The 26,476-nt window shown below is 36.0% G+C and overlaps 1 protein-coding gene across 18 annotated transcripts in view; it reads left to right on the top strand.

Annotated features, from left to right (window-relative positions):
• Positions 1–26,476, top strand: part of LOC137652539 (uncharacterized) — a 316,341-nt gene that overhangs the window by 230,174 nt on the left and 59,691 nt on the right. For 9 of the 18 annotated variants that reach the window (XM_068386012.1, XM_068386013.1, XM_068386020.1 and 6 more), the window contains 2 exons: positions 12,400–12,477; positions 15,937–18,278. The exons of 7 other annotated variants lie outside the window; for them this stretch is intronic. In XM_068386012.1, the coding sequence (XP_068242113.1) occupies positions 12,400–12,477; positions 15,937–15,990 (132 nt within the window). In that variant the 3' untranslated portion in view covers positions 15,991–18,278. Of the gene's footprint in view, positions 1–12,399; positions 12,478–15,936; positions 18,279–26,476 lie in introns of those variants that run through there. 2 more of the 18 variants (XM_068386025.1, XM_068386021.1) reach the window with 1 other exon arrangement.

The raw sequence follows: 26,476 nt of genomic DNA, 5'->3' as shown, positions 1-26,476 counted from the left end.
TAAGTCTCTTAATTTTTCCCTTCCTGGCTATAATACATATTTATGCTCATCACGGGTCAGCTTTCGTGATTTTTATACATATAATATATACTGTATATGATAGATATATACATTATATGTGTATACACACATACACACACATATATATATATATATATATATATATATATATATATATATATATATATCTTTATCTATCTATGTGTATATATATACATATATATATATATATATATATATATATATATATATATATATATATATATATAATTAAAGATGGAGAAACAACCTTATGAAGAAGACATGTGGTTTTTATGGAAAATAATTATTTTTGAATGACTTGTAATCATTTGGTTTTACTATAGTTTGAAAAGCAGGATGCTAAAAGCCCAGGGACTCCAAATTTATTTTTATTTTTTCAATAAATTTTATGAAATGTACTGTACATTCTTGTGGCAGTATTACATAATTACTTACATTTCAATTGGTGTTTTTTTTTCTTCTCCATGAATTGTTTCAGTACCATTTCGTGAAATGGCCATGAATGCAATTTATTGCATTAAGCCTATGCAGATACCAGACATTAGAAGCAGTTCTGAGTCGTAACACACACACACACACACACACACACACACATATATATATATATATATATATATATATATATATATATATATATATATATATATATATATATATATATATATATATTACTCGTCTACTGCAGGACAAATGCCTCAGACATGTCCTTCCACTAAGTCTGTTTATGGTGTTTAGTTCGTCTTAGTTCGTCTATCCATTCGTCAAGCCATAAAGTATCAGTAATTGTTTAATATTTTGCTATTTACGTAACTTCAAATATTCACACAGGATTGTTTGTCAAAATTAACTTTAATTTTAAAGCACGATTTTTCTGGCTTATATCTTCTATATGTAATTAAGATAAGCCAAAATATATAACTAAGGATTGAAACTTTGTAAAACTGAACTTTTTATGGCATATTAAATTCCATTTCAATTATCAAGTAGAATATGGTTTGGAGATTTGGCAAAGGTGCAGTGTTGGAAAACAAAGCAGTCAGATGTCTTAGCTCTCTCTCTCTCTCTCTCTCTCTCTCTCTCTCTCTCTCTCTCTCTCTCTCTCTCTCTCTCTCTCTCTCTGTCCATCCTTTATAAACATCGTATATATTATATGGGTCTAATGCTCTATTATTTCGTTAGAACCTTATTAAAATAACTGAGAAAATATATATATAAGGTATAAGAGCGTCGATATATAAACTAGGTTTCCAATCTAAGGTATTCATAGAGAGAGAGAGAGAGAGAGAGAGAGAGAGAGAGAGAGAGAGAGAGAGAGAGAGAGAGAAAAAAACACCCGAAGGCCGAAGGGGGAGGAAATCAGCTGATTCTCTTTATGTCCTTATTTCGTATTAGTTATAATTCACTATCTTATTATTGTCTTCCTAAAATATATTATTTATATTCGAGAATTTTATCATTTCTTGACATAACTGTTGATATTTCATTGTTTATTTCCTATTAAAGTTATTCAAATTATCTTTAAGTTCTTCTTTTCAATTTCTGTGCCATTAAAATTCGAGATCTTTAGATAAGTAGCTATTAAAGCACATAGCCAAAGTACTTTTATGTACTTTAAATCTCATGTAATGTACTCTACTGTACTGTACATTCTTGTGGTATTACTTTATAATGTGTAATGTGCTTCGCCATGAATTACTTTCACAACCTTTTAGGAAATTAGTATTATTGTTGTTGTTGTTGTTGTTGTTGTTATTACTAGTCTCTGTACCGTGTTTTCCACTGTCTTGGGGTAGTGTTCTCTTGCTTGAGGGTACACTCGGGTACGCTATTCTATCTTATTTCTCTTCCTCTTTTTTCTTAAGTTTTTATACTTTATATACTTTATTTTAATGTTGTTATTGTTCATAAAATGTTCTATTCTAATTGTTCACTTCTTTAATTTATTTATTTCCTCATTTCCTTTCCTCATTAGGCTATTTTTCCCTGTTGGAGCTCTTGTATGGCTTATAGCATCCTGCTTTTCCAACTAGGGTTGGAGGTTAGCTAATAATAATAATACATATTCTTTCATGTCTAAAACAAGCCCATCTCTCTCTATCTCTCTCTCTCTCTCTCTCTCTCTCTCTCTCTCTCTCTCTCTCTCTCTCTCTCTCTCTCTCTCTCTCTCGTGTGTGTGTTTATACCTTGACGTGGTGAAGGGGTTTGAATATCGCCATGACCAGCAAAGCTGTACTAGTCAGGGCCATCCATACTAGGTTAGTTTGCTGTGAGTGTTCAGACGAAAATCTCCCACCACCACCTCTCTCACACACACACGTACGTACATACATGTATACCCGTACACGCACACACACGGCTGAGCAAAGTCATAAAGCGTGGCTACCCCAACGTTCCCATGTCCTTCTGTTTATTTGCTTGTTTTATTATTATTATTATTATCATTATTATTATTATTATTATTATTATTATTATTATTATTATTTCTGGCTACATATTCGTTAAAGAACCAGGGCGTAGAAAGACAAATATGCACACACACATATACATACTTAGGCCTATATAGCCTATATAATTGTGTGTGTGTGTATATATATATATATATATATATATATATATATATATATATATATATATATATATATATATATATATATATATAGCCGCCTCTAGTCCACTGGAGGACAAATGTCTAAGACATGTCCTTATTCATAACTGAGGTTTAGCAAGTTTTTGTCACCACACTGGCCAACTGCGGTATGGTGATGGTGGGAGATTTTTTGTCTGATCGCTCACAGCAAACCAACCTAGTATGGGTGGCTTTGACTCTTCTTATAGCATAGCTATCTTGGTGATACGCAAACCTTTTCACCATGTTAAGGTATCCACACCCAGAATATATATAGCCTATATATATATATATATATATATATATATATATATATATATATATATATATATATATATACATATAAATATATATATATATATATATATATATATATATATATATATATATATATATATATATATATATTTATATGTATATATATATATATATATATATATATATATATATATATATATATTTATATGTATATATATATATATATATATATATATATATATATATATATATATATATATATATAAACATCATTCGTGTGTATCTATACTTATATACATATGTTCTTACCTGGGCTATTTTTTATTACAATAAGTAGCTTCAGAAAAATAAATAATAAAAATAGAAAAATAATCTTTTAGCAAGTAAAATTACTTTAATTTGGAAACATAATCAAGCCAGGCGTTAATATAACAACAGATAATATAAATATATAAATATATTTGAAAAAAAGCCAAAAAAATTTCTTTCTCTTGGTTAAGATTCTTCAACAAAATACCTATAGTCTAAACTTTAAAATTCTTTCATATAAAATATAATTTTTAGAGAATATTACTACAAAATAGCTTTATATCTTAGAGAAATATGTATTAGATGAAATTAATGTTTTATTTGGCTGTAAAATTAAAAATCATGAAGGAGTTTTACTCATCTTGTTTGGTAACACAAGTGGTAAAGCATTTTCCAAGGATGATGGTGACGTGTCAAACATAGAATTTGGTGTTATGGCTTATAAAACATTAATAAGCCTTTATAAAGGCAATGGTAAGTCTTAAGATATAATAGGATTAGTCATTTAAGGATATTCCAATCTAGAGTCAGTTATATCTAGGTAAAAACATTAAAAAATCGAGTTTTATTGTTAGCAGACGAATTTATTTTGGGAAACGAAACTAAATTGTTAAAATAGAATATTACTAATTGTCTAATTGTATTTTGTAAACTTAATCTTTAATATTTTATGTATTGTTCGTCTATTCTAATAAATGATTTATCTATATATATTATTCATAATAGGCTTGTGATCTCAAAAAAATTCATGGACACAGTGATAGTATGGCCACCTGTTGACTGTAAAAGTAACTAAAATATTGCAAAAAAAATTAATACTAGTTGCAACTTTGTATATCAAAGAGGCTATTTTATGCAAGACATACACTATTCAATCATTGCAATGTAAGACGAATATATTAAGAAATAATATTACTTTTCTTTGGAGTAATAATGTATGCAATTGCTGATAGGAAAACTATTTAAAAATTGAATTTAAAAAAACTATTAGTAACTTTTGTATATGAGAGTATTCATTAAAATACCTATTGTCTGCCCTATAAATTTCTTCATATAAAATATATTTTATATATGATAATGATACAAAATATATTTATTTCACGTAATAAATGTCCTTAGATACTATTAATGATCTATTTGATTGTAAAATTAGAAAATCTTAAAGGTGTTTTGCTAATCATATTTGGTAAAATAGATAGCAGACGGAATTCTGAAACAGACTCAGCGACTTGTGTTACCAGAAAAAATGAGCGAAATTCCTTAAAGATTTTTTATTTTATAATCAAATAGGACTTTAATGATATGTAAAAAAATTAGTAACTTTATATAGATATATTTTATATTATTTCTGTACATAAAATATATTTTATCTCTAAGAATTTTAAAACTTGAACAATAGCTATTTTGATGACTAACATGGGCAAGGTTGGAGTTGCTAGAAGTGGCTAGTAAATTTTCTATTTTAGTTTTCTTCTCAGTATTTATCTTCACAATTGGGTGTATTATAACTCCAGTTAAAAGTAATTATATTTTCTAATATATTCGTCTTATATTGCAATGATAGAATAGTCCATGTTTTGCACAAAATACCTTCTTTGGATATGTAAAGTTGCAAGATAGTATCTAATATATGTCTACATAAATAGTTACTTCTACTGCCAATAGGTGTCCATACCATCGCCGTGTCCATGAATTTCTTGAAATTACGAGCCTATATTGAATGAAAAATATATATAAATCATTTAATAGACTACAGGAACCGTAGTATCAAAATTAAAGCTGAAATTTACATGGTAGAATGGGCCAATTTATAAGATATTATTTTCTTAATTTAGTTTTGTTTCCCTAAATAAATTCGTCTGCTAATAATAAATCTCTATTTTTAAGGTTTTTCTATACAATTAGCTATCTCTAGAATGTAATATCCTTTAATGATTAACTATATTCTATTCTAGGACTTAACATTGCCTTTAAAATGGTATATTAATGTTTTATAAGGCATAACACAAAATTCTTTTTTGCCACGTTACCAAACCAGATGACTAAAAACCCTTCAAGATTTCTAATTTTACAGTTAGATAAAACATTAATTGGATCTAATGTACTCTATTTCTTACATATAATTGTATTTTGTAGCATTATTTTATAAAATATATATTTTATCTGAAAGAATTTGGAAGCTTAGACAATAGTTTTTTTAATGTTGTTTTTTTTTCAATGAAGGATCCTTGCTAAGAAAAATTTGGCATCAGTCTCTTCTAATATATTTGTATTATCAATTTATATATATATATATATATATATATATATATATATATATATATATATATATAGATAGATAGATAGATAGATTAAGAATTAAATATATTACTCCAAATAAAAATAATTTACTTATTTTAATATATCTGTCTTGTATTATTATTGTTATTATTATTATTATTATTAGCTAAGCTACAACCCTAGTTGGAAAAGCAGGATGCTATAAGGCATATATGGGGTCCAACAGGGAAAAAATAGCCCATTGCGGAAAGGAAATAATGTAATAAATAGAAGTGTGCTTAAGTGTACCTTCAAATAAGGGAACTCTGTCTTGGATTAGAGTTCTCTTGCTTGAGGGTACACTCGGGCACACTATTCTATCTTATTTATTTTCCTCTTATTTTTTTTTGAAGTTTTCATAGTTTATACATGAAATTTCTGTTCTAATGTTGTTACTGTTCTTGATGTATTTTATTTCAATTGTTCATTACTTCTCTTTTAGTTTATTTATTTCCTTTCCTCACTGGGCTACTTTTCCCTGTTGGAGCCCCTGGGCTTATAGCATCCTGCTTTTCCAACTAGGGTTGTAGCTTAACCAATAATGATAATAATGATGATAATAATAATAATAATAATAATAATAATAATCTGGTTAGTCAAAGTCCCAGTAACACTCTAGTGGTAGTATCTCGACGGGTGGCAGGTACCTTGGCCAACCTACTACCTGTTGTGAAATAATGTCGAATTTAAATTTTTATCTAGACAGCATTTTGCATTACTGAAAATTCGTTGATAATTGATTATATTAATTTTTAAGATCATGCCATTCATTTATAATTGAAATCCAGTGTTCATAGGTCATAATGAAAGGATAATGTTGAAGCTGTAACGACAAATTTAATATTAATTGGATGAAATATGATATATCAAAGATATTTGTAATATATCATTGTGATTTACGAAAATATATGATAGATAAATGGTTTAAAACAAGGTCTATAAACCTTGGTTTAAAATACAGTTCCCTTCGTGGCTCGCAAGGCTGTTGGAACGTTGACAAAAATGTAAACAAAGTCACGTGACCTAATTTGTGGTGATATTGTGCGGCAAGTTCCGTTCAGGGAAACTAATATGATATATTAAAGATACTTGTAATGTATCATTGTGATTTACGAAAGTATATGATAGATAAATGGTTTAAAACAAGGTCTATAGACCTTGGTTTAAAATAGAGGTCCCTTCGTGGCTCGCAAGGCTGTTGGAACGTTCCTTTCGTGGCTCGCAAGTCTGTTGGAACGTTGACGAAAATGTAAACAAAGTCACGTGACCTAATTTGTGGTGATATTGTGCGGCAAGTTTCGTTCAAGAAAATCGTGTCTCTCCTGCTACAATTAGCGTATTGTAAGTATTTTCACGTATTTTTTTATGTTTTTAAACATAGAATGGATAAACTAACATATCGGTGTACTGTCTAAGACGTACTATTTGGTATTTGCTGGCAAAGACAAGACTAATCGAGAATCAGTCTCTTGGTAAGCAAGTACGGTATTGTCTACAATTGTGATATTTAAAGGTGACTGTTGTGTTACTTTCTACCGATGGCTGGTATAAGCTAAGGCCATCTCAGAAGATTGCCATTGTAAAATAAATTACTCTGCTGATTATAAATAATACTTTGGTTTATGAATAGCACGTAATACGACTAGCCAACATGGCCACCTGTCATTTCTCTGGCCACCCTACCGTAGATTTAAATTGCTCATGCTATGACCTCGATTATATTTATGAAGTAGGAGAAACCATTTTAAAGTAGATTTATTCAACCTACGTTATTTTCATATCTAAAATAACATTAGTGACTTATTTTTCGTAATTGTAGTAGCAGTTTATTGTAGTCTTGGTATTGGCCTTATTTTAGGTATCCAAATTGTGATTTTGAATGGGTTATGGACAGTAAAGGTTTAAAGGCTGCTCATGAATGGCAGAGGCAAGGGACAGTGACATTGCCCTAGACTAGAGACTGACCATTTATGCATACGAACTTCGCCCAAGGTAGGACGAAGGGGGCCAGGCAATGGCTACTGATGACATTGCAATTAAACCTATAGGCTCCCATAAACCCCCCATCCTTAGCTCACAAGTATGGTGAGGTTGCAGCGACCAAAGGAACTAACGAGTTTGAGCGGGACGCAAACTCCAGTCTGGCATTCACCAGTCAGCGACGTTACTACAATGGCCACCGCAACCCCAAGCCTATGCTAATTAGTAAATAGTTTTTTGATGAATTTTACGAATTTTACCTTTAGTGTTTACATTTAGTGTGGTCAGATGGTACCTGAATAGGGTTATTTGCCTTATACTAAAGCTTAACTTGGTATAGGTGGGCAAAGCCTTCCCAGGAAATAAGTTGGGATTACCCTATACTTGTTAGGTGGTTGAGGTTATAATAGGTTTTGCTTCCCTGTACTTTACTTGTTATTGTGGATTCCACGCTATTTCTCTATCCCTAAACCAGCCATAGTTTAAGCTGTAAATTTACCCTCATTCCTTATCTGCTCCTACTTTCAAGTCTTCTGCCATATCCCTGCTCCTATTTCCTTCATTCTTGCTCTCCATTCTCTTCGGGTTCAGGGACGAGGAATAGCGTCTGCAATAGTGCGTGTTATAATCTAACTATTTTGAGTTTACTTTCTTTTATGCTGCTTTGTCATTTTCTCTACATCAGGTATAATATTCATTTTGTATTTTCTAAATTAATAAAAATGAATCTATTATTTTTTTTAGGTCTTCCTCGTAGGGTTGCGGAAGCTCGGTTATTTCATTCCTTTTATATATTCCTGGCAAAAAACAAATAATGGTTTAAATGACCTTCAATTCTCATTGCTAGACTATAGAGGCCAAATTTTGTGAATATGACTCCTGCAATGCTATTCCCGATACAAACGTTGTCTCTTGCGTGATAACGCAGGGTAACCAGACGTCCTGTATTAGACGTTATTGTACCATATCAACCATCTTTGGGTCCCGTATTTTAAAGATCTGGAAAAATATTTATTTTAGTGAAATTTTTAAAAATATCCTATTGTGCTGACTTGTATTATTAAGGAAAGGTGGTTACCTTGACGAGCAGGTTTTTAATGTGGATGAGACCTGGTTATTTTGGCTACAGCCAAGCCTTAACTATATAAGGAGAGATTGACTTGATTCCTACAGCTGAAACCCTTGCTGGTGTATCAGGCAGAGGATCCAGGGGTATAATGGAAGAGACAACTGCCTGTCGTGTAGAGGTTTAACAAGAAGGCTCGAGTGATTGCTTTACACACCTTTATTTTACCAGAAGTCTGACAGTGTTATGTTTTCAAGGGTTTGTTTAAAAGTTTTAGTACTGGCCAATGCTCCTGGTCACCTGCTCACTTGAGTCCGTTGGCTAGCCGGACAGGAGTGGATCCCTCTCTCTGGTTACAGCTCATTTTTCCTTTCCCTGTACATACATACATACATATACCAAGGCACTTCCCCCAATTTTGGGGGTTAGCCGACATCAACAAATGAAACTAAAACAAAAAGGGGACCTCTACTCTCTACGTTCCTCCCAGCCTAACAAGGAACTCCACTGAATTTAGCTGGTACTGCTAGGGTGCCACAGCCCAACCTCCCACATTATCCACCACAGATGAAGCTTCATAATGCTGAATCCCCTACTGCTGCTACCTCCGCGGTCATCTAAGGCACCGGAGGAAGCAGCAGGGCCTACCGGAACTGCTTCACAATCGCTCGCCATTCATTCCTATTTCTAGCAAGCTCTCTTGCCTCTCTCACATCTATCCTCCTATCACCCAGAGCTTCCTTCACTCCATCCATCCACCCAAACCTTGGCCCTCCTCTTGTACTTCTCCCATCAACTCTTGCATTCATCACCTGTACATAATACACCAGATAGTCTGGCCTATTCTTTCCACATTCTTCTCTGCCCTCATGCGCCTGACAATACTGAGATTACCAAACAATTCTTCTCTCCAGGGGGTTAACTCCTACACTATTAATATTTCAGTGGCCACTTTCCCTTGGTAAGGGTAGGAGAGACTCATTAGCTATCTTTAGTTTCTCTTCTAGGAGAAGGACACTCCAAAGTCAAACCATTGTTCTTTAGTCTTGGGTACTGCCATAGCCTCTGTACCAGTCTTCCGCTGTTTCGGAATAGAGTTCTCTTGCTTCAGGGTAGACTCGGTAATGCTATTCAATCTTATTTTTCTCTTCCCCTTAATTTTTTTAGCTTTTTATAGTTTGTATATGCAAGATCTATTTAATGTTGTTACTGTTCTTAGAATATTTTATTTTAGTTGTTCATTATTTCTCTTGTTTCCTCTCCTCACTGGGCTGTTTTTTGCTATTAGCTCCCAAGGGCTTATAGTATCCTGCTTTTCCAAGTAGGGTTGTAGCCTAACTAGTACATACATACATATACCAAGGCACTTCCCCTAATTTTAGGGGGTAGCCGACATCAACAAATGAAACAAAAACAAAAAGGGGACCTCTACGCTCTACGTTCCTCCCAGCCTAACAAGGGACTCAACCGAGTTCAGCGGGTACTGCTAGGGTGCCACAGCCCACCCTCCCACATTATCCACCACAGATGAAGCTTCATAATGCTGAATCCCCTACTGCTGCTACCTCCGGGGTCATCTAAGGCATCGGAGGCAGCAGCAGGGCCTACCGGAACTGCATCACAATCGCTCGCCATTCATTCCTGTTTCTAGCACGCTCTCTTGCCTCTCTCACATCGATCCTCCTATCACCCAGAGCTTTCTTCACTCCATCCATCCACCCAAACCTTGGCCTTCCTCTTGTACTTCTCCCATCAACTCTTGCATTCATCACCTGTACATAATACACCAGATAGTCTGGCCTATTCTTTCCACATTCTTCTCTGCCCTCATGCACCTGACAATACAGAGATTACCAAACAATTCTTCTCTCCAGGGGGTTAACTACTGCACTGTTAATTGTTCAGTGGCCACTTTCCCTTGGTAAGGGTAGGAGAGACTCATTAGCTATCTTTAGTTTCTCTTCTAGGAGAAGGACACTCCAAAATCAAACCATTGTTCTTTAGTCTTGGGTACTGCCATAGCCTCTGTACCAGTCTTCTGCTGTTTCAGAATAGAGTTCTCTTGCTTGAGGGTACACTCGGTAACGCTATTCAATCTTTTTTCCTCTTCCTCTTAATTTTTTTAACTTTTTATAGTTTATATATGAAAGATCTATTTAATGTTGATGCTGTTCTTAGAATATTTTATTTTAGTTGTGCATTATTTCTCTTGTACTTTATTTCACATTTCCTTGTTTCCTCTCCTCACTGGGCTGTTTTTTGCTATTAGCTTCCAAGGGCTTATAGTATCCTGCTTTTCCAAGTAGGGTTGTAGCTTAACTAGTAATAATGATAATTATAATAATAATAATTATTTGGAGCATATGGACCAAGGTGTCATTGCTTTTTTGAATTCAAGCCCTACTGTTTTCAAAGGACATTTGCTAAGGGCTCAGAAGAAACTGACAGCAACAAGGAATGATTAAACTTGAGAAGTCGTCTCACAAATTATTGTTGCCTGTGTGGACGCAACTTTATTCTTTGTTCCTGAAAGATCATTGGTCCAAATCTAAGGGAGTAAAGAAGTATTTTACTCTAAGTCTTGGTAAACGACCCAATAATAAGATAAAAGTTCTATAAGGCAATAAATCATCAGAGAAGTTCAAAGTAAAAAAGGGATTTTGACGAAGGAAAAATCTATTTCTGGGCGAGAGACCTGCGCCGCTCCTTGAAATGCTCCTTTTGCATCATTTCTAAGGTATATAACTACGATGAATTACCAGAGAAAAAAGTTGCATTGGAATGCCAGGGTTGAACCCAGCTCGTTCACCTATATAAGGTGTCGGTATAATACTGGGGCGGGATAAATCACAACCAGAGGTCTCGCGCCATTTAGATATCTCCTCCTCGATATCCCCGTTACAGCGAGGTGCCGTTCAACACCCACCACTGAATGCTACTACCACCACCATCTCAACCCACGCCAACTACGTCACTCCTTTTCATAGCATCATCGCTTCCGCTTGTTGTGATATTCTGGCTGTGTTTTTCTGTGTTTTTTCTCCGCTCTAGTGCAAGATGTCGGATGCCCAAGATTGGGAGTATCCTGCATAACTTCTGCTGGTATAGTTCAGTAAAGTCATATCTTTCCCTTTAACTGCAAAACAGAAATGTTTATAATTTAGTTGTTAACTCTTTAACCCCCAGGATATTTGGAAATTTCCAACCCTTAACCCCCAGGGGGTTATTTTTTTCCCAGCACATTTTGCAGTATATTTGTTTTCAAATTGCTCTAACAGCCTTAATTTTTGTCATAGAGAGGTCAGGTTGGTCTCATTCTCTTGGAAAATGCCTGAAGTTTCTCAAAAAATTATCAAAAATATGAAAAAAAGATTTTTATAGCATTTTTTTGCAAGGACGTACCGGTACGTCCATGGGTGTAAAGGGATGGCTTTTGTGAAACGTAGCAGTACGTCCTTTTGGGGTAAAAGGGTTAAGTGATTTTCCTTTTACTGGCTTCCCTTTGGCCAAGTTGCCCAATCCACCGGCCTCAGCTGTTATGATTGAGTAATAATTGACTCTATAGTTTATAAATTTAGCTATTGGATGTTTACAAAATACACATTGTGTAACCTCCTGTGTAATGTTATTGAAACACTAAACCTATTTTGGAGTTCGCTGTGGAATATACTATATTGAGTCAGTGACTTTTTTTTGTATGTGGGGAGACTTGGATACTTATCAGTATGACTTTGATATGAATTTTATTAGTTAGTTTACTGTTTATTAAGTTCTGTAACTAATTTGGTATTGTTTACAGGTGCCCTGCAAATCAGCGGTCAAAGAGGGAACCGACTGTAAATGCCAGGAATCGGATCTTTTCAACCACAGATTAAAGGTGAGTGCCACATGTGGCAGTAGGTATGCTTTAGATGCAAAGTATCTCGCTGAAGCATTTTTGTTTTTACTAATTTTTAATAGCATATCTGAATGCGATCAAAGAATCATACATACATACATACATATACCAAGGCACTTCCCCCAATTTTGGGGGGTAGCCGACATCAACAAATGAAACAGAAACAAAAAGGGGACCTCTACTCTCTATGTTCCTCCAGCCTAACAAGGGACTCAACCGAGTTCAGCTGGTACTACTAGGGTGCCACAGCCCACCCTCCCACATTATCCACCACAGATGAAGCTTCATACTGCTGAGTCCCCTACTGCTGCTACCTCCGCGGTCATTTAAGGCATCGGAGGCAGCAGCAGGGCCTACTGGAACTGCGTCACAATCGCTCGCCATTCATTCCTATTTCTAGCACGCTCTCTTGCCTCTCTCACATCTATCCTCCTATCACCCAGAGCTTCCTTCACTCCATCCATCCACCCAAACCTTGGCCTTCCTCTCGTACTTTATAGATACGATTCTCAAATTATCCCGGCCCTTCCGGAACGGAAGGAGATATTGAGGAAGGAGAGGACTAATTGGTGAGGGACCTCTGGTCGTGGTTCTAACACGCCCCAGTTACTATCCCAACACTCGGATTGAGCGAGCTGGGTTTATTCCTGGCATTCCATGCAACTTTTTTCTCAGGTATATTTAGCAGTTCCGGTAGGCCCTGCTGCTTCCTCCGGTGCCTTAGATGACCGCGGAGGTAGCAGCAGTAGGGGACTCAGCAGTATGAGTGGTGGAAAATGTGGGAGGTTGGGCTGTGGCACCCTAGCAGTACCAGCTGAACTCGGTTGAGTCCCTTGTTAGGCTGGAGGAACGTAGAGAGTAGAGGTCCCCTTTTTGTTTTTGTTTAATTTGTTGATGTCGGCTACCCCCCCAAAATTGGGGGAAGTGCCTTGGTATATGTATGTATGTATATTTAGCAGTATTTATACCTTAGAAATGGTGCTTTAAGGAGTATTTCACTGGGCGACACAGGTTCCTCGCCCAGAAATAGATTTTTCCTTCGTCAAAATCCCTTTTTTTTTACCGATTCTTAAATTGGGCTTTCAAAGCATTAGTTACAGATTGAAGTACAGTACGTTTAAAATAGTTATTATCATTTAACCCTTTAACCCCCAGCCTATTTGGAAATTTCCAACCCTTAACCCCCAGGGATAATTTTTTTTCCCAGCACATTTTGCAGTATATTTTTCTTAAATTGCTCTAACAGCCTTAATTTTTGTCATAGAGAGGTCAGGTTGGTCTCATTCTCTTGGAAAATGCCTGAATTTTCTCAAAAAAATATAAAAAATATGAAAAAATTTTTTTTATAGCATTTTTTTGCAAGGACGTACCTGTACGTCCATGGGGGTAAAGGGATGAGTTTTGTGAAACGTACCAGTACGTCCTTTTGGGGGTAAAAGGGTTAATCGTAATGAAACTTGCAGGGATCAACTGATATGTAAAAAGCTGGAAATGATTGAATTTCGGAAGGTCAAGGTCTAAAGTCAAGTAGAAGGTCAAGAAATAAGCTGCTGTGGCGGAGGTCTTCGCTCTACTTGGTGCCACTCTGGTTATTACTGTTATAGTCTATTGAACGTGAGGGGATAGATTCACTTTTACAGCTCCATATAAGCCTGGTTCACTGCATTTAACCCTTTTACCCCCAAAGGACGTACTGGTACATTTCACAAAAGCCATCCCTTTACCCCCATGGACGTACCGGTACGTCCTTGCAAAAAAAACTCTATAAATTTTTTTTTCATATTTTTGATAATTTTTTGAAAAAATTCAGGCATTTTCCAAGAGAATGAGACCAACCTGACCTCTCTATGACAAAAATTAAGGCTGTTAGAGCAATTTAAGAAAAATATACTGCAAAATGTGCTGGGAAAAAAATAACCCCCTGGGGGTTAAGGGTTGGAAATTTCCAAATAGCCTGGGGGTAAAAGAGTTAAAACATGTACTTATTTTATTACTGTTATAATTAGAGTTAGTGAAGTTTGGGCTACCATTAACACTGTTAGCAGTAGGTCCACTTGAGTTAGGCCTGAGAGTTATGATATTTTCTGTATTATTATTACTTGCTAAGCTACAACCTTGGAAAAGCAGGATGCTATAAGCCCAAGGGCCCCAAAAAGGAAAAATAACACTGAGGAAAGGAAATAGGTGAACGATATAAGAAGTAATGAACAAGTAAAAATTAATTATTCTAAAAACATTAAAGTTAAGACGATCTTCATAATAAAGCAATCTTCAGCCCTTCAAACTTTTAAGGAGGATTTAGTCGATTAGCAATTTCCACAAAACTCTAGAAAGTTCCTTGAAACTTCAACAAATGTAATATTCCGATATACAATCACAAATTCAACTGAAATCGTAAATCTGTGATATTGTATCCAAAGTTCATAATGAAATATTTCAATAAAACATTATATAATTTAATGTAGGAATAAGATGACGTTTGCAACATGAAGAGAGACTATTTGTTGACTTTTGCAATTGAAAATCATTGGCATGTAAGTTAGGTGAAGCCTCTACGGGCTGCAAGATTGCAAGAGCCCGTGTCTGGCCAAAAGGGCCGGGCAATCTTCAATAGGTGAAGCCTACTCTAAGCCAAAATTTAATAGAAATCGACTTAAAGTTTCTTGGAACCTTATCAAGTTAAGTCGAGGACTTAATGTACACACAACCATCAGGTCATTATTCGTCTCGCCTCGTTCCTTATGCGGCGGCAAAGCTTTATCTGTTATAGCTTATGATACATCAGCATTCTTATCTTCCATTTATGAGTATGTAAATGATTTTCTGTGTTATATCCCTAAGGTAATATCATCTCATTAACTTGATAGCTTCTACTCCGTCATCTCAAGCCTCTGGTTTTATTAGCACATGGGAGAGACTATCAAAACAGTTTATTAGGTAGTCATACAGTTTGTTTTGCTCTTGTTAAATTAAACTCATTTGGCCGTTTGTCAGCGTATTTATCATATGTTGAATACAAGTTGAGAATGTGCATTGTGGCCACAGAGTCTTCATGTATATCATAATTATTGTCATCGCCATCAAATGGTTTTGCCAATAACCTTAGCTCGTAACCTGTTGGCGTATTCACGGCGATAAATAATTAGCATTAAATACTTTCTTTTCAAGGATGCGTTGGATAAATTAAGATAAAGGAGGTTGTAATGAAACTGGATCCTTCTCTCAATGCTTTATTTGGAACTAAGAAAATTTACAATCTGCTCAAATGAGTTAGGGCGCTTACATGATTAAAATGGATAACGAAGTACAGTATCAGAGAAAATTGACAGAACAGTAAAGCCAGTCTTTGATTATTCTTACCCATTGCAAGCTATTTTGTGGAACAGCAACATTTTCCAAATGTCCAGCAATGCTCTAATGTAGGATTTTCCATTTCAGGAGACCCCGATGATGATATGCACTTCTTCCTCGAGGCAAGATCCGGAGAAATAAGGTCAAGCAGAGAAGAAATTTAGTGGATATTATATTTGAGATAGATTATCCATCCATATCCATATACCAAGGCACTTCCCCCAATTTTGGGGGGTAGCCGACATCAACAACAAACAACACAAAAAAAGGGGACCTCTACTCTCTACGTTCCTCCAGCCTAAGTTTATATATATGGTTATGTCATGGTAATTACTCTGATAACCTTATCAAAACTTGAGAGGCTTTGAATGGTCTAGTGTGCCCAAAATGGCAGATTGTTAGATGTAGATGTCAAAATAGTGTGAAACGATCACAAATGAAAAGTTAATATATTCATTGCAACCTAACAAATATTGCCTGTATTAATATGATTCACTTTTTTATCAAGAACTATCTCTTAGACATTATTAAATGAAATTTTGATTGGCTTTATAGGTTAAAATGATAACCAAATCTTGTGAGTGTAAGGGCATGATAAATTAATTTGCATTGTAGGGCCCGGTGATTGGCTTAAGGCGTAAATTTTATATCCAATTCATTCTTTTTTTTTATCATATTAATCCCACTGTACTGCAGGGTTGTCCGCTCAAGTCAACTTTTTTCCATCTGTCCATTGCATCTTCCCCCAGTCGCACTAAAGCCATATCCCCTCTCGCCACGTCCATCCGTCCGATCTGCTGTCGCCCGACAATCCTCCTCCTCCTCCTCCCCATCACTGGCATGTTCTTAGCTCTCTTGATTGGTTCCACCTTCTTATTACATGACCTTAGTATATCAGATGAGCTTCCCTAGACTTCTTTACATTACTCTTTGTCTAGGTTTTTCAATCCCTTAGTCATTTCTATTGTTACCTCAGACTTTCCTGCAACTTTATATTTAATTTTCCTTCTTTATAGCATTCTCAACATTACTTGATGCATAGAAGAAGGAACATTTTCCTGTGTTTCTTACTCCTTCTTAGTATTAAATAGTTGTAAGAAATAGTCTTACCATCTTCTCTTGTCTTCTACCTCAAGTGAGGAATTTCCATCTCCATCTTTGATAATTCCTGTCTCTCCTACATCCAGCCTGCCTTTTATTTCCACTTCTGCTATTCTTTAGATTATCTTTTCCCCTTCTGGTGTTCCCATTATTGCATATTACTCTCTCCTGGTTTCTCATTTTGCAATCTCTTCATTTCCCTCTTTGTCCATCTATATTCTTCTCTCGATTGGTGGTTATCTTTTTCCCACTGTCATCTGGTTATACTTTTTTTTTTACCGGTGTTTGAACCTCTTGTTTCCGCCACCATGTTCTTTTTCATGATGCTGTATACAATTTGGCTTCCCACACACCTCTGCTGATGCCGGTACCACTATCTCGTAACATGCCATATCCTTTCAGGCAATTCTGACCTTCCATTTATGTATCTCTTCTCTGGCTCCTTCCACTTTGCCTCTGAACTCTTGTACCTTATACCCCCCTTTAGCTTCTAAGTTTTGATCCTATTTGTGGCTGGGGTCTTTCCTTTTCTTATTGCTTTCAGCCTGAAATCTGCCACTACCAGTTTATGAGGTTCTATGGATTTATTTGTAATCTTACAATCCGTAATGGTTTTCTTGGCTATCTAACACAAAGTCAATCTTTGAAACATTTTGTCCATTTTATAAGTTACTCAATGACTTCTCCTTTTTCTCAAACTTCCGTATTCATGACAATTCATAGCTTCTGCTAATTCCATCAATCTCTCGCCTTCCTGATTGTCTCTTCCAACACTCTTATCCCCAGATAACACTAGCAGTTCACTCCTTCGAGATCTTCCTATGTATTCTAGTAGTTTCCCTCTAAATTAATCCTGTTTTTCACCACACCTTTAAGGGACGCATGCCGAGAAGATAAGCCATACTCTTTTATCTTTCCCATGAGCTTGATTTCTGACATCTTCCTGCAAATCTAAATGTAGATTAATTCCTACCACATTTCTCCTTGTATTTTCCCTTGCATAGTAAACTTTATATCCTTCCCCAAGATTTCTTGCACGTTTCCCCTTCCGTTTTGTCCCCTGTATATATAAAAATCCTTCTTTTCCTTCTATGCATGACATCCACTGACTACTTGAGCCTAAGGGAGAGTGTAGAGAGATTTAATAACTTTGTTCCATAGGGTGCTAATAGTATAAAAGGATTATGAATTTGATCCCATAGGTTTATGTAAGTACAATATTCATGCCAAGCAAGGAAGATTGTAGTAATTGTGTTTGGAATAATAAAAAAATGTAGACTTTATTCAAGTTGAGTGTACAGCCCAAAAAATATATACAGTGATGGAGACCTGAGAAGTTTTCTTTCATTAATAAACTAACAATTCTTTTGGATTTTAGCAGTTGTTTCAAAAACCCTCCAGACACATAATCCATAATTGTATTTTGTTCCTACACAAGTTCAAACCCTCATTATATATGTATGAGTTTACTCCTAAGTCATTTAGTTATGACCAGAATTCAAGTTGTTTGATTCTGATAACATTGTATGCTTACCACCTGCCTCACCACTGTGTAGGAGTGGCCGAGTTAGCGAGACGGCGCCATTTGTCTCCTGGTCTCTTTAGTAGACGTACGTGTTTACTACCGCTTCCTCGCTATGATTTTATGCTTGTGCTTTATGTATGAGTAATTACGAGAGCTGTTCAAGGTAGTGAGACTTTTGGAGACCAGTTTTAGATGTTTTTCATCTCAAGTTCCTATTTTAAACCAGGTTCTCCATAGAGACTACTTTCACAATTTTAGCTGCAATTCAAAGGTGGAGATAAGTTGTAAATACCTGTGCTCTGTCAGTGGGCTGGATCAGGATTCAATAACTTAATCTTTGTAGAAAATATTTATAATAATCTTGATCGCTCTCAACCAAAAACAACTCGACTACTTCCCACCTAAGTACATAATGTCTGCATGTGTTAAAGATACTGAGGTACACCAGTTTTATAGAGTAAATAGAACTTGGACATTTTTAACAGACACTAAATACCTCAAGTTTGGTACAAGACAGGATTTGTCAGTTTTAGTTTTGTTTTGAATGCTGTTCCCCGAAGCTTTTCAAAAGCCACAGCTCCAGTAGCAAAGTAGTTAAATATAGGAATACATTTTTCTTCATTGAGACACTGGAGTGCTCATCAACAATTGAGTGGACATTCTTTGACGACCTTTTCGTGGAACTTCTTAACGAGGCTCGTGATTTTAGTCTATCTCAAGAAGTCCTGTTTGAATCAGACTCTGTTAATATTGTATCTGGAGAGGATGATAGCCTCTTTCTTTCAGGCTTTTATGTTGAAACGACTTACAAAATTTCTGCTTGTGGTCAAAATATTGAAGGAATAAATGTAGTTTTGTTCCACAATTGGTTGGTCTTGTAAAGAACTACGCCCTCTGGGAATACATAGCTAATGCTCGGTTGGGTTGAATCTAAAGTCTGCTTGGAATAGGTCATTCATTTACTTTGTTATGCATGTTGCATAAGATTTTTCTTAATTCTGACCATCCTTTGCATTCAGATCTTCCCTGATAGTACCATCCGATTTTGTTAACCTGATCCCCTATATATAATAGTAAGAGAAATCGATACCTGTTTGAGGCTCGAGGTGAGGATGGCAGAGTCATCCTTGCCAGGATTCTTGGACATGATGTGTCCTACCATGCTAGTAGTATTTCTAGCTTCATTTCGGAAGCAGATCTTCTGGACGATATTTAACTTTCAAAATGACATCTTTGCTTTTAAGGTTTTAATTGAATATTCTTTTATTTTTTATTCACAATAAACGATATCGGCGTCAATGACCTTAGATGTCAGGATGCCAGAAAACCTTAAAACAATCGATCAATTGTAATATTAGGTATGCAGTTAATTTTAATAGTCATGCCTTCTCCATCCTGAGGCTCAATACTTAACAGTATTCTAGAAGTTTTTATTCCAGCTGTGACCAAGTTGTGGAATGATATACCTAATCAGGCAGTTGAATCAGTAGAAGTTCAAACATGAAGCAAATGTTTTTATGTTGAACAGGCTGATATAAGTTTTTATACTATATTTATGAATTATCTATTTTAATGTTACTGTTTTTAAAATCTGTTATTCTAATTGTTCATTAGTTTACTTGTAGTCTATTTTCCCATTTTACTGGGCTATTTTCCCTGTTGGAGACCTTCGGCTTATAGCATCCAACTTTTCCAAGCTTGGATAGTAATAATAATAACAATAATTTTGAAAATGGTTTCTGTTTCAAATATTAAGAATTAAAGGAAAATTCTAGGATAGTTTTTTTTTTTTTTATCTCAATTTTTTATTCTCTAGGTACTGGTTCCCGATCATAATGTTCTGCGACGTGTCTGTTGAAATGAAGTTCTACTTTGGAGATTAATTAGCTCTTAGGAAATTTGTCAATTGTAGTCTCACAAAGGTTTTTACATTTCCTAGAAGTACTAGCTGTGTTTGAGGCACTAGTTCTGTCACACAATCTGGTCGAATAAGGTCGAATGCTGTACAGTCGGATCTTACGGCAGTTTTGCCATATATGAAACAAGGTTCTACAGAATTGAGAAATTTTTTATTGTCATGACAGAGGAACTTTTAAGTTTCGCCGAAGAAAGGCACGTCTTCCTTCTTCCTCATTCTGTGTTGGCATATTTTTCTTTTCATTTCAACCTCTTGTTTAAATTTTGGTGCTCATATATACTGTACCTCCACAGCGTATAGAAAGGTGGAACCTCTTTTAGGAGGCTGAAAGACCATAAAATTTTAAATAATAAAATGGTAGATCGTAAATAAGTCTTAATGTATTGCAGGGCATGTAGGAGATTTGTATTTTCACATTACTGTTCATACCCACAAAGTATGTGGTCCATTATCTGGATGGAATGACCACATGGACACTCGGCGGAGGTGTCGAGACTCCGCTTATGAAGATTGTCTCCAGTTCTTCATCGAGTAACCTAACACCTCCGCTTATGAAGATTGTCTCCAGTTCTTCATCGAGTAACCTAACACCTCCGCTTATGAAGATTGTCTCCAGTTCTTCATCGAGTAACCTAACACCTCCGCTTATGAAGATTGTCTCCAGTTCTTCATCGAGTAACCTAACACCTCCGCTTATGAAGATTGTCTCCAGTTCTTCATCGAGTAACCTAACACCTCCGCTTATGAAGATTGTCTCCAGTTCTTCATCGAGTAACCTAACACCTCCGCTTATGAAGATTGTCTCCAGTTCTTCATCGAGTAACCTAACACCTCCGCTTATGAAGATTGTCTCCAGTTCTTCCAACTCTAGCACGTTTCAGAGTAACCTTATACTTTCTACAGAGGTTTGTTCCATAGGGATGAGAGTCACAGGGGCTCTGGATGGCTTCACCAAGTGGGCTGTGGTCTGTTTTTCTCTCCAGCATTCTAGGTGGTAAGTTGCTGACTCCATGGGGTCGAGGCTATTGGTTGTTAAGAAGCTCTTGCAGGATTTCAATCTTTCTAACCACTTGGTGATTGTAGAGTGGGTCCGTTTCATCTTTCTCTTATTTTTGGGTCTTTCAATGGGCTGTTTGGCAGATGTTCGGTGGTACAATGCCTTCCAATCTATAGACTACTTGGAATTCCAGTGAATCCTCCGTTTACTTTGAAGTTTTGGTCATTCTCAAACTATGGCCAAACCTAACCCAACCTCCTGTAGTCATTCTAACATTAATAGCATTTCATTCAGTAAAAAAATCTGAGCCTACGTTTCCTCACTACAAAATTGAAACCCTCTCGGTCTCAAAATCTTTACCTTCTATATTTCTTCTGCAGCCAAACTTTTTGCAATTCCATGATCCTAGTCACTCTATGAGACAGCTAGATTGTGAGGCAGAAGACTGAGCTGATCTAGTATTATTTATGTGGATGGCATGGCATATTGTATGATTCCCTTAAAATCTGAGAAGTTGAACAAAGTTTCAATCAATTTGAATTGTTTTCATCGTATTTCAGATAACAGCCATCGCCGTTTATCTGCAAGCTTAGCTACTAGCTCATATTGCTATACTGTACTGTAATCGTATTGGGGCTAATATAGGTGCTAGTACTGTACATCCAAAGATAATACAATTCTACATGCTCTTTAAGCTACCCCTGTTTCAAAGTATAAATACATACATACATACATAAACCAAGGCACTTCCCCCAATTCTGGGGGTTAGTCGATATCAACAAATGAGACAAAAACAAAAAATGGGACCTCTCCTCTCTACGTTCCACCCAACCTGACAAGGGACTCAACCGAGTTCAGCTGGTACTGCTAGGGTGCCACAGCCCACCCTCCCACATTATCCATCACAGATGAAGCTTCATAATGCTGAATCCCCTACTGCTGCTACCTCCGAGGTCATCTAAGGCATCGGAGGCAGCTGATGTTCACAAGGATTTCCCAGCAAGACAGGTAAATCAGGAAGAGAAATACAGAGACAAACAATGAAAGTGGGGAAGCATCGCCTTTTCAATCATTGCGGGGATAAAATAATTAATGTCCTCAGCTTGCAACCATTTGGAGCTACAAACATAAATCGAACTGGAATAAATCTCGGATATTCTATCAAAAGTTTGTACTGTACAGTATACTGTTATAGGATAATTAAATACTATAATAAAACAAAGTTATATCACCTAATACAGTAAGCAAAACAACATTTGCAATAATCAGGTATTTATTTTATATGAAACGGGAATATTTGCTGGCTCTTGGAGCTGGGAATTGTAGGCATGTAACTTAGGTTAGGTCTAACCTAGGCCAAAATTGAACAAAATTCAATTTCCAAACATCTTGGAATCTATTAAGTTTGTAAGTTAAGGACCTTCTGTTTCTTATTCTATCAAATCGTAGAGTGGGTCAACTTCCAAGATAGTTTTTGCACCTTGTCTCTCCAAGTTCATTATGGATAGATACACAGAATTGTCTCAAATTCAGAAAAAGACTGGAGATTCTGGTTCACGATTACGAGAGAAATTTGCAGATTGAGCCACCGAAGTACTATCAGTCTTTGTGTTTTATATGATTAACCCTTTTACCCCAAAAGGACGTACTGGTACGTTTCACAAAAGCCATTCCTTTACCCTCATGGACGTACCGGTACGTCCTAGCAAAAAAATGCTATAAATTTTTTTTTTCATATTTTTGATAATTTTTTTTAGAAAATTCTGGCATTTTCCAAGAGAATGAGACCAACCTGACCTCTCTATGACAAAAATTAAGGCTGTTAGAGCAATTTAAAAAAGATATACTGCAAAATGTGCTGGGAAAAAAATAACCCGCTAGGGGTTAAGGGTTGGAAATTCCCAAATAAAAGGGTTAAGAGATGAAAACGGTTATGTACTTCTATGGTTGGTTCAGTATCGGTATGTACTAACATGGTAGGTTCAGTATCAGAGACACAAAACTAAAATTGACTTCTGCTCGTATCTCAGTACCTGTGTTGGATGGAGTAAACGATGATAAATTAGTGGCTCGAGTAGAAAATAGAACTCGAGCCAATGTCCTGACGTCAGTTTCTAGAAATACCCAACCTTCCTGGCCAGCGTTTTGATGAAAACTGGCCAAACCCCAGACATGAATTGATATATCTGAGGCCTTTTTTCTGCAGTTGACTAGAAACGGCTGTATTTGCTCGACGGACTAATGAGGAGGTCCTTTCATTGAGGAGATATCACAGCAAAAATTCTGCTAAAATAGACATTCCAGAAGGTTTGCCAACCGAACTCTAAAACCTTTTCGTAGAACAGTATGACGGTTACTTCAACCGAAGGCCGGCAGTGAGAGTACACTCGGGCACACTACTATCTTATTTCTCTTCCTCTTGTTTTGTTAAAGTTTTTATAGTTTATATAGGAAATATTTATTTTAATGTTACAGTTCTTAAAGTAGAAAATGGCTGTCTGCTAAAGAGGGTGATGAATGCAAGAGTTGATGGGAGAAGTACAAGAGGAAGGCCAAGGTTTGGGTGGATGGATGGAGTGAAGGAAGCTCTGGGTGATAGAAGGATAGATGTGAGAGAGGCAAGAGAGCGTGCTAGAAATAGGAATGAATGGCGAGCGATTGTGACGCAGTTCCAGTAGGCCCTGCTGCTTCTTCCGGTGCTTTGGAAGACCACGGAGGCAGCAGCAGTAGGGGATTCAGCATTATGAAGCTTCATCTGTGGTGGATAATGTGGGAGGGTGGGCTGTGGGACCCTAGCAGTAGCATGTTTATCCTGTCTGGAAATTATTGTAGTTTTTGTCAAAGGAATGCTCATGATCATTTTCACCATGTTTACTTTGAAAATAATCACTATTTTTTGAAGGTTTGTCAAGGAGGGAGGTTTTGGTAACTGCGCTTGTTAGAGTGACACGAGGCTAAAATGCGTGAGTCTCGCGTAGGATATAAAATGCCTGAGTCTCACGGAGGATTTAACATGCATGAGTCTTATGGAGGATTTAGAATGAGCGAGTCTCACGCAGAATTTAAAATGCGTGTCTCACTCAGGATTTAAAATGTATGTCTCATGCAGGATTTAGAATGCGATGCATAACAATTGACAGGTACGCGACTGGCTCGCCTTTTACTCATTTTGGAAAGAGAACAGCCCAACCCTTGGGTCTTGGCTTTGGTCAAAGAAGGCTACTGAATACAGTACCAACCCGCCTTAATTGAGAAAACCATTCCTGTATGCAAGTCATCTTACTTATACAGCAAAAGCTCAGTTACTGCAAATAAAAATTGCAAATCTCTCGGAGAAATATGTGATTGAAGAGATCTTAAATCGTCCGACAGTGTTCTACAACATATTCCTGGACACAAAATGTTCAGGAGGGTGGAGACCAGTTTTGGATGTCTCGGCACTCACATTTACAGTGCTTGAAAAGTTTTCTTTTTAAACACCCTAACAGTTCTTGGAGCGATCAAATAAAACGATCGGTTGTACGCAATAGACGGATGCATGTTTTAAATTCAACAAATAGTTTCATATTGCAAATGCCCATCTTGCTTACTGCCCTCCTTTTTATAATATTTTTTCTATTACAATATTTCATTTTGATTTTTTGATACAATATCTGAGATTTATTATTTCAGATGAATTTTTGTTTGTGTCTCTGAATGTTCGTAAGTCGAGGACCTAATTTTGTATTTAAACTTATCCTGCTCTTTCCTTCAGTTGTGCCCCATATACTTTCCCACTCTTTCCCTCCCCTCCCTGCCAGCAACCTATTCATAGTAATAAGAGGAGGAATAATGTCCATTTAGAAACAAATTGGTGGTATAGATCCTATACGTAAGTCAAAGACCCAAGCTAATCACTGTACGTAGACAGATGTGACTGGCCTAGCATACAAGCATAGAAGTGGAGTATGGGATGAATGTAGTCAGCTTGAAGAGGTGTAAACTTTTTACTTGTCAAATCTATTCTATTTAGGGGGAAAATATAGTTTATTTTAGTCTGAAATACTTATTCTTATGGTAAGTTAGGAATAGAGCAGTTTAAGGGTGATCACAGGTGGTGTAGGTACCCTGCCTCACCTTAGGGAAGGCTATGGCTCCAAGGTTAGGTTAGGTGAGAAACCTTAGGTAGTGTTCTTCTTTGTTTCCTTTTCAAATATTTGTTATTCTGTCACAACTTTAAAAAAAGTTGCATTAAGGTCATTTTTACTGACACTAGCCCCCCCCCCCCTCTCTCTCTCTCTCTCTCTCTCTCTCTCTCTTAGCATGGTCTTCACATATACTCTTTAGTTGTGAACTGTCGCAACTGATTTTTGCAACAGTGTCTGCAAATATTGTATGGTGAACTTAGTTTGAAATGAAGCATTGTGTCAATTTACAGTCATTTAGTTTTACATTCAATGATCTAAATTAATTAAAGCAATTCAGATAGCTCAATAATGATAAATTTAATTGCAGTAGTTGAAAATTAATATAATTCTCATACTATTATGTTGGTTGAATATATCACCAAATATTAAGGCCTAGAACATATTAATTCTCTCACCACCATGTAGGGTAAGTATGGGTAAAATTTGATATGTTTCAACATCCTCTTAAAGTATGTTTATTACCATTACTGAACACTTCCACCTTCTCTTGGATGGCATAAAAAAGACAATGCTTTAATTTTTAATGAGCTTATGGAATTAATTGGTTATTATTATTATTATTATTATTATTATTATTATTATTATTATTATTATTAGCTAAGCTACAATCCTAGTTGGAAAAGCAGGATGCTATAAGCCAAAGGGCTGCAATAGGGAAAAATACCCCAGTGAGGAAAGGAAATAAGGAAAAAAAAAAAACTCTACAAGAGAAGCAATGAACAATTAAAATAAACATTTTAAGAACATTAACAACTTGAAGTAAAACCTTCATTATAAACTAAAAACTTGAAAACAACAAGAGGAAGAGATTTAAGTTAGAACAGCGCAGCCAAGTGTACCCTCAAGCAAGAGAACTCTAACCCAAGACAGTGGAAGGCCATGGTACAGAGGCTATGGCA

Source organism: Palaemon carinicauda, chromosome 13 (genome assembly GCF_036898095.1).
Source record: "Palaemon carinicauda isolate YSFRI2023 chromosome 13, ASM3689809v2, whole genome shotgun sequence".
Lineage (NCBI taxonomy): Eukaryota > Metazoa > Arthropoda > Malacostraca > Decapoda > Palaemonidae > Palaemon > Palaemon carinicauda.
This window is presented reverse-complemented; position numbering and strand designations above follow the sequence as displayed.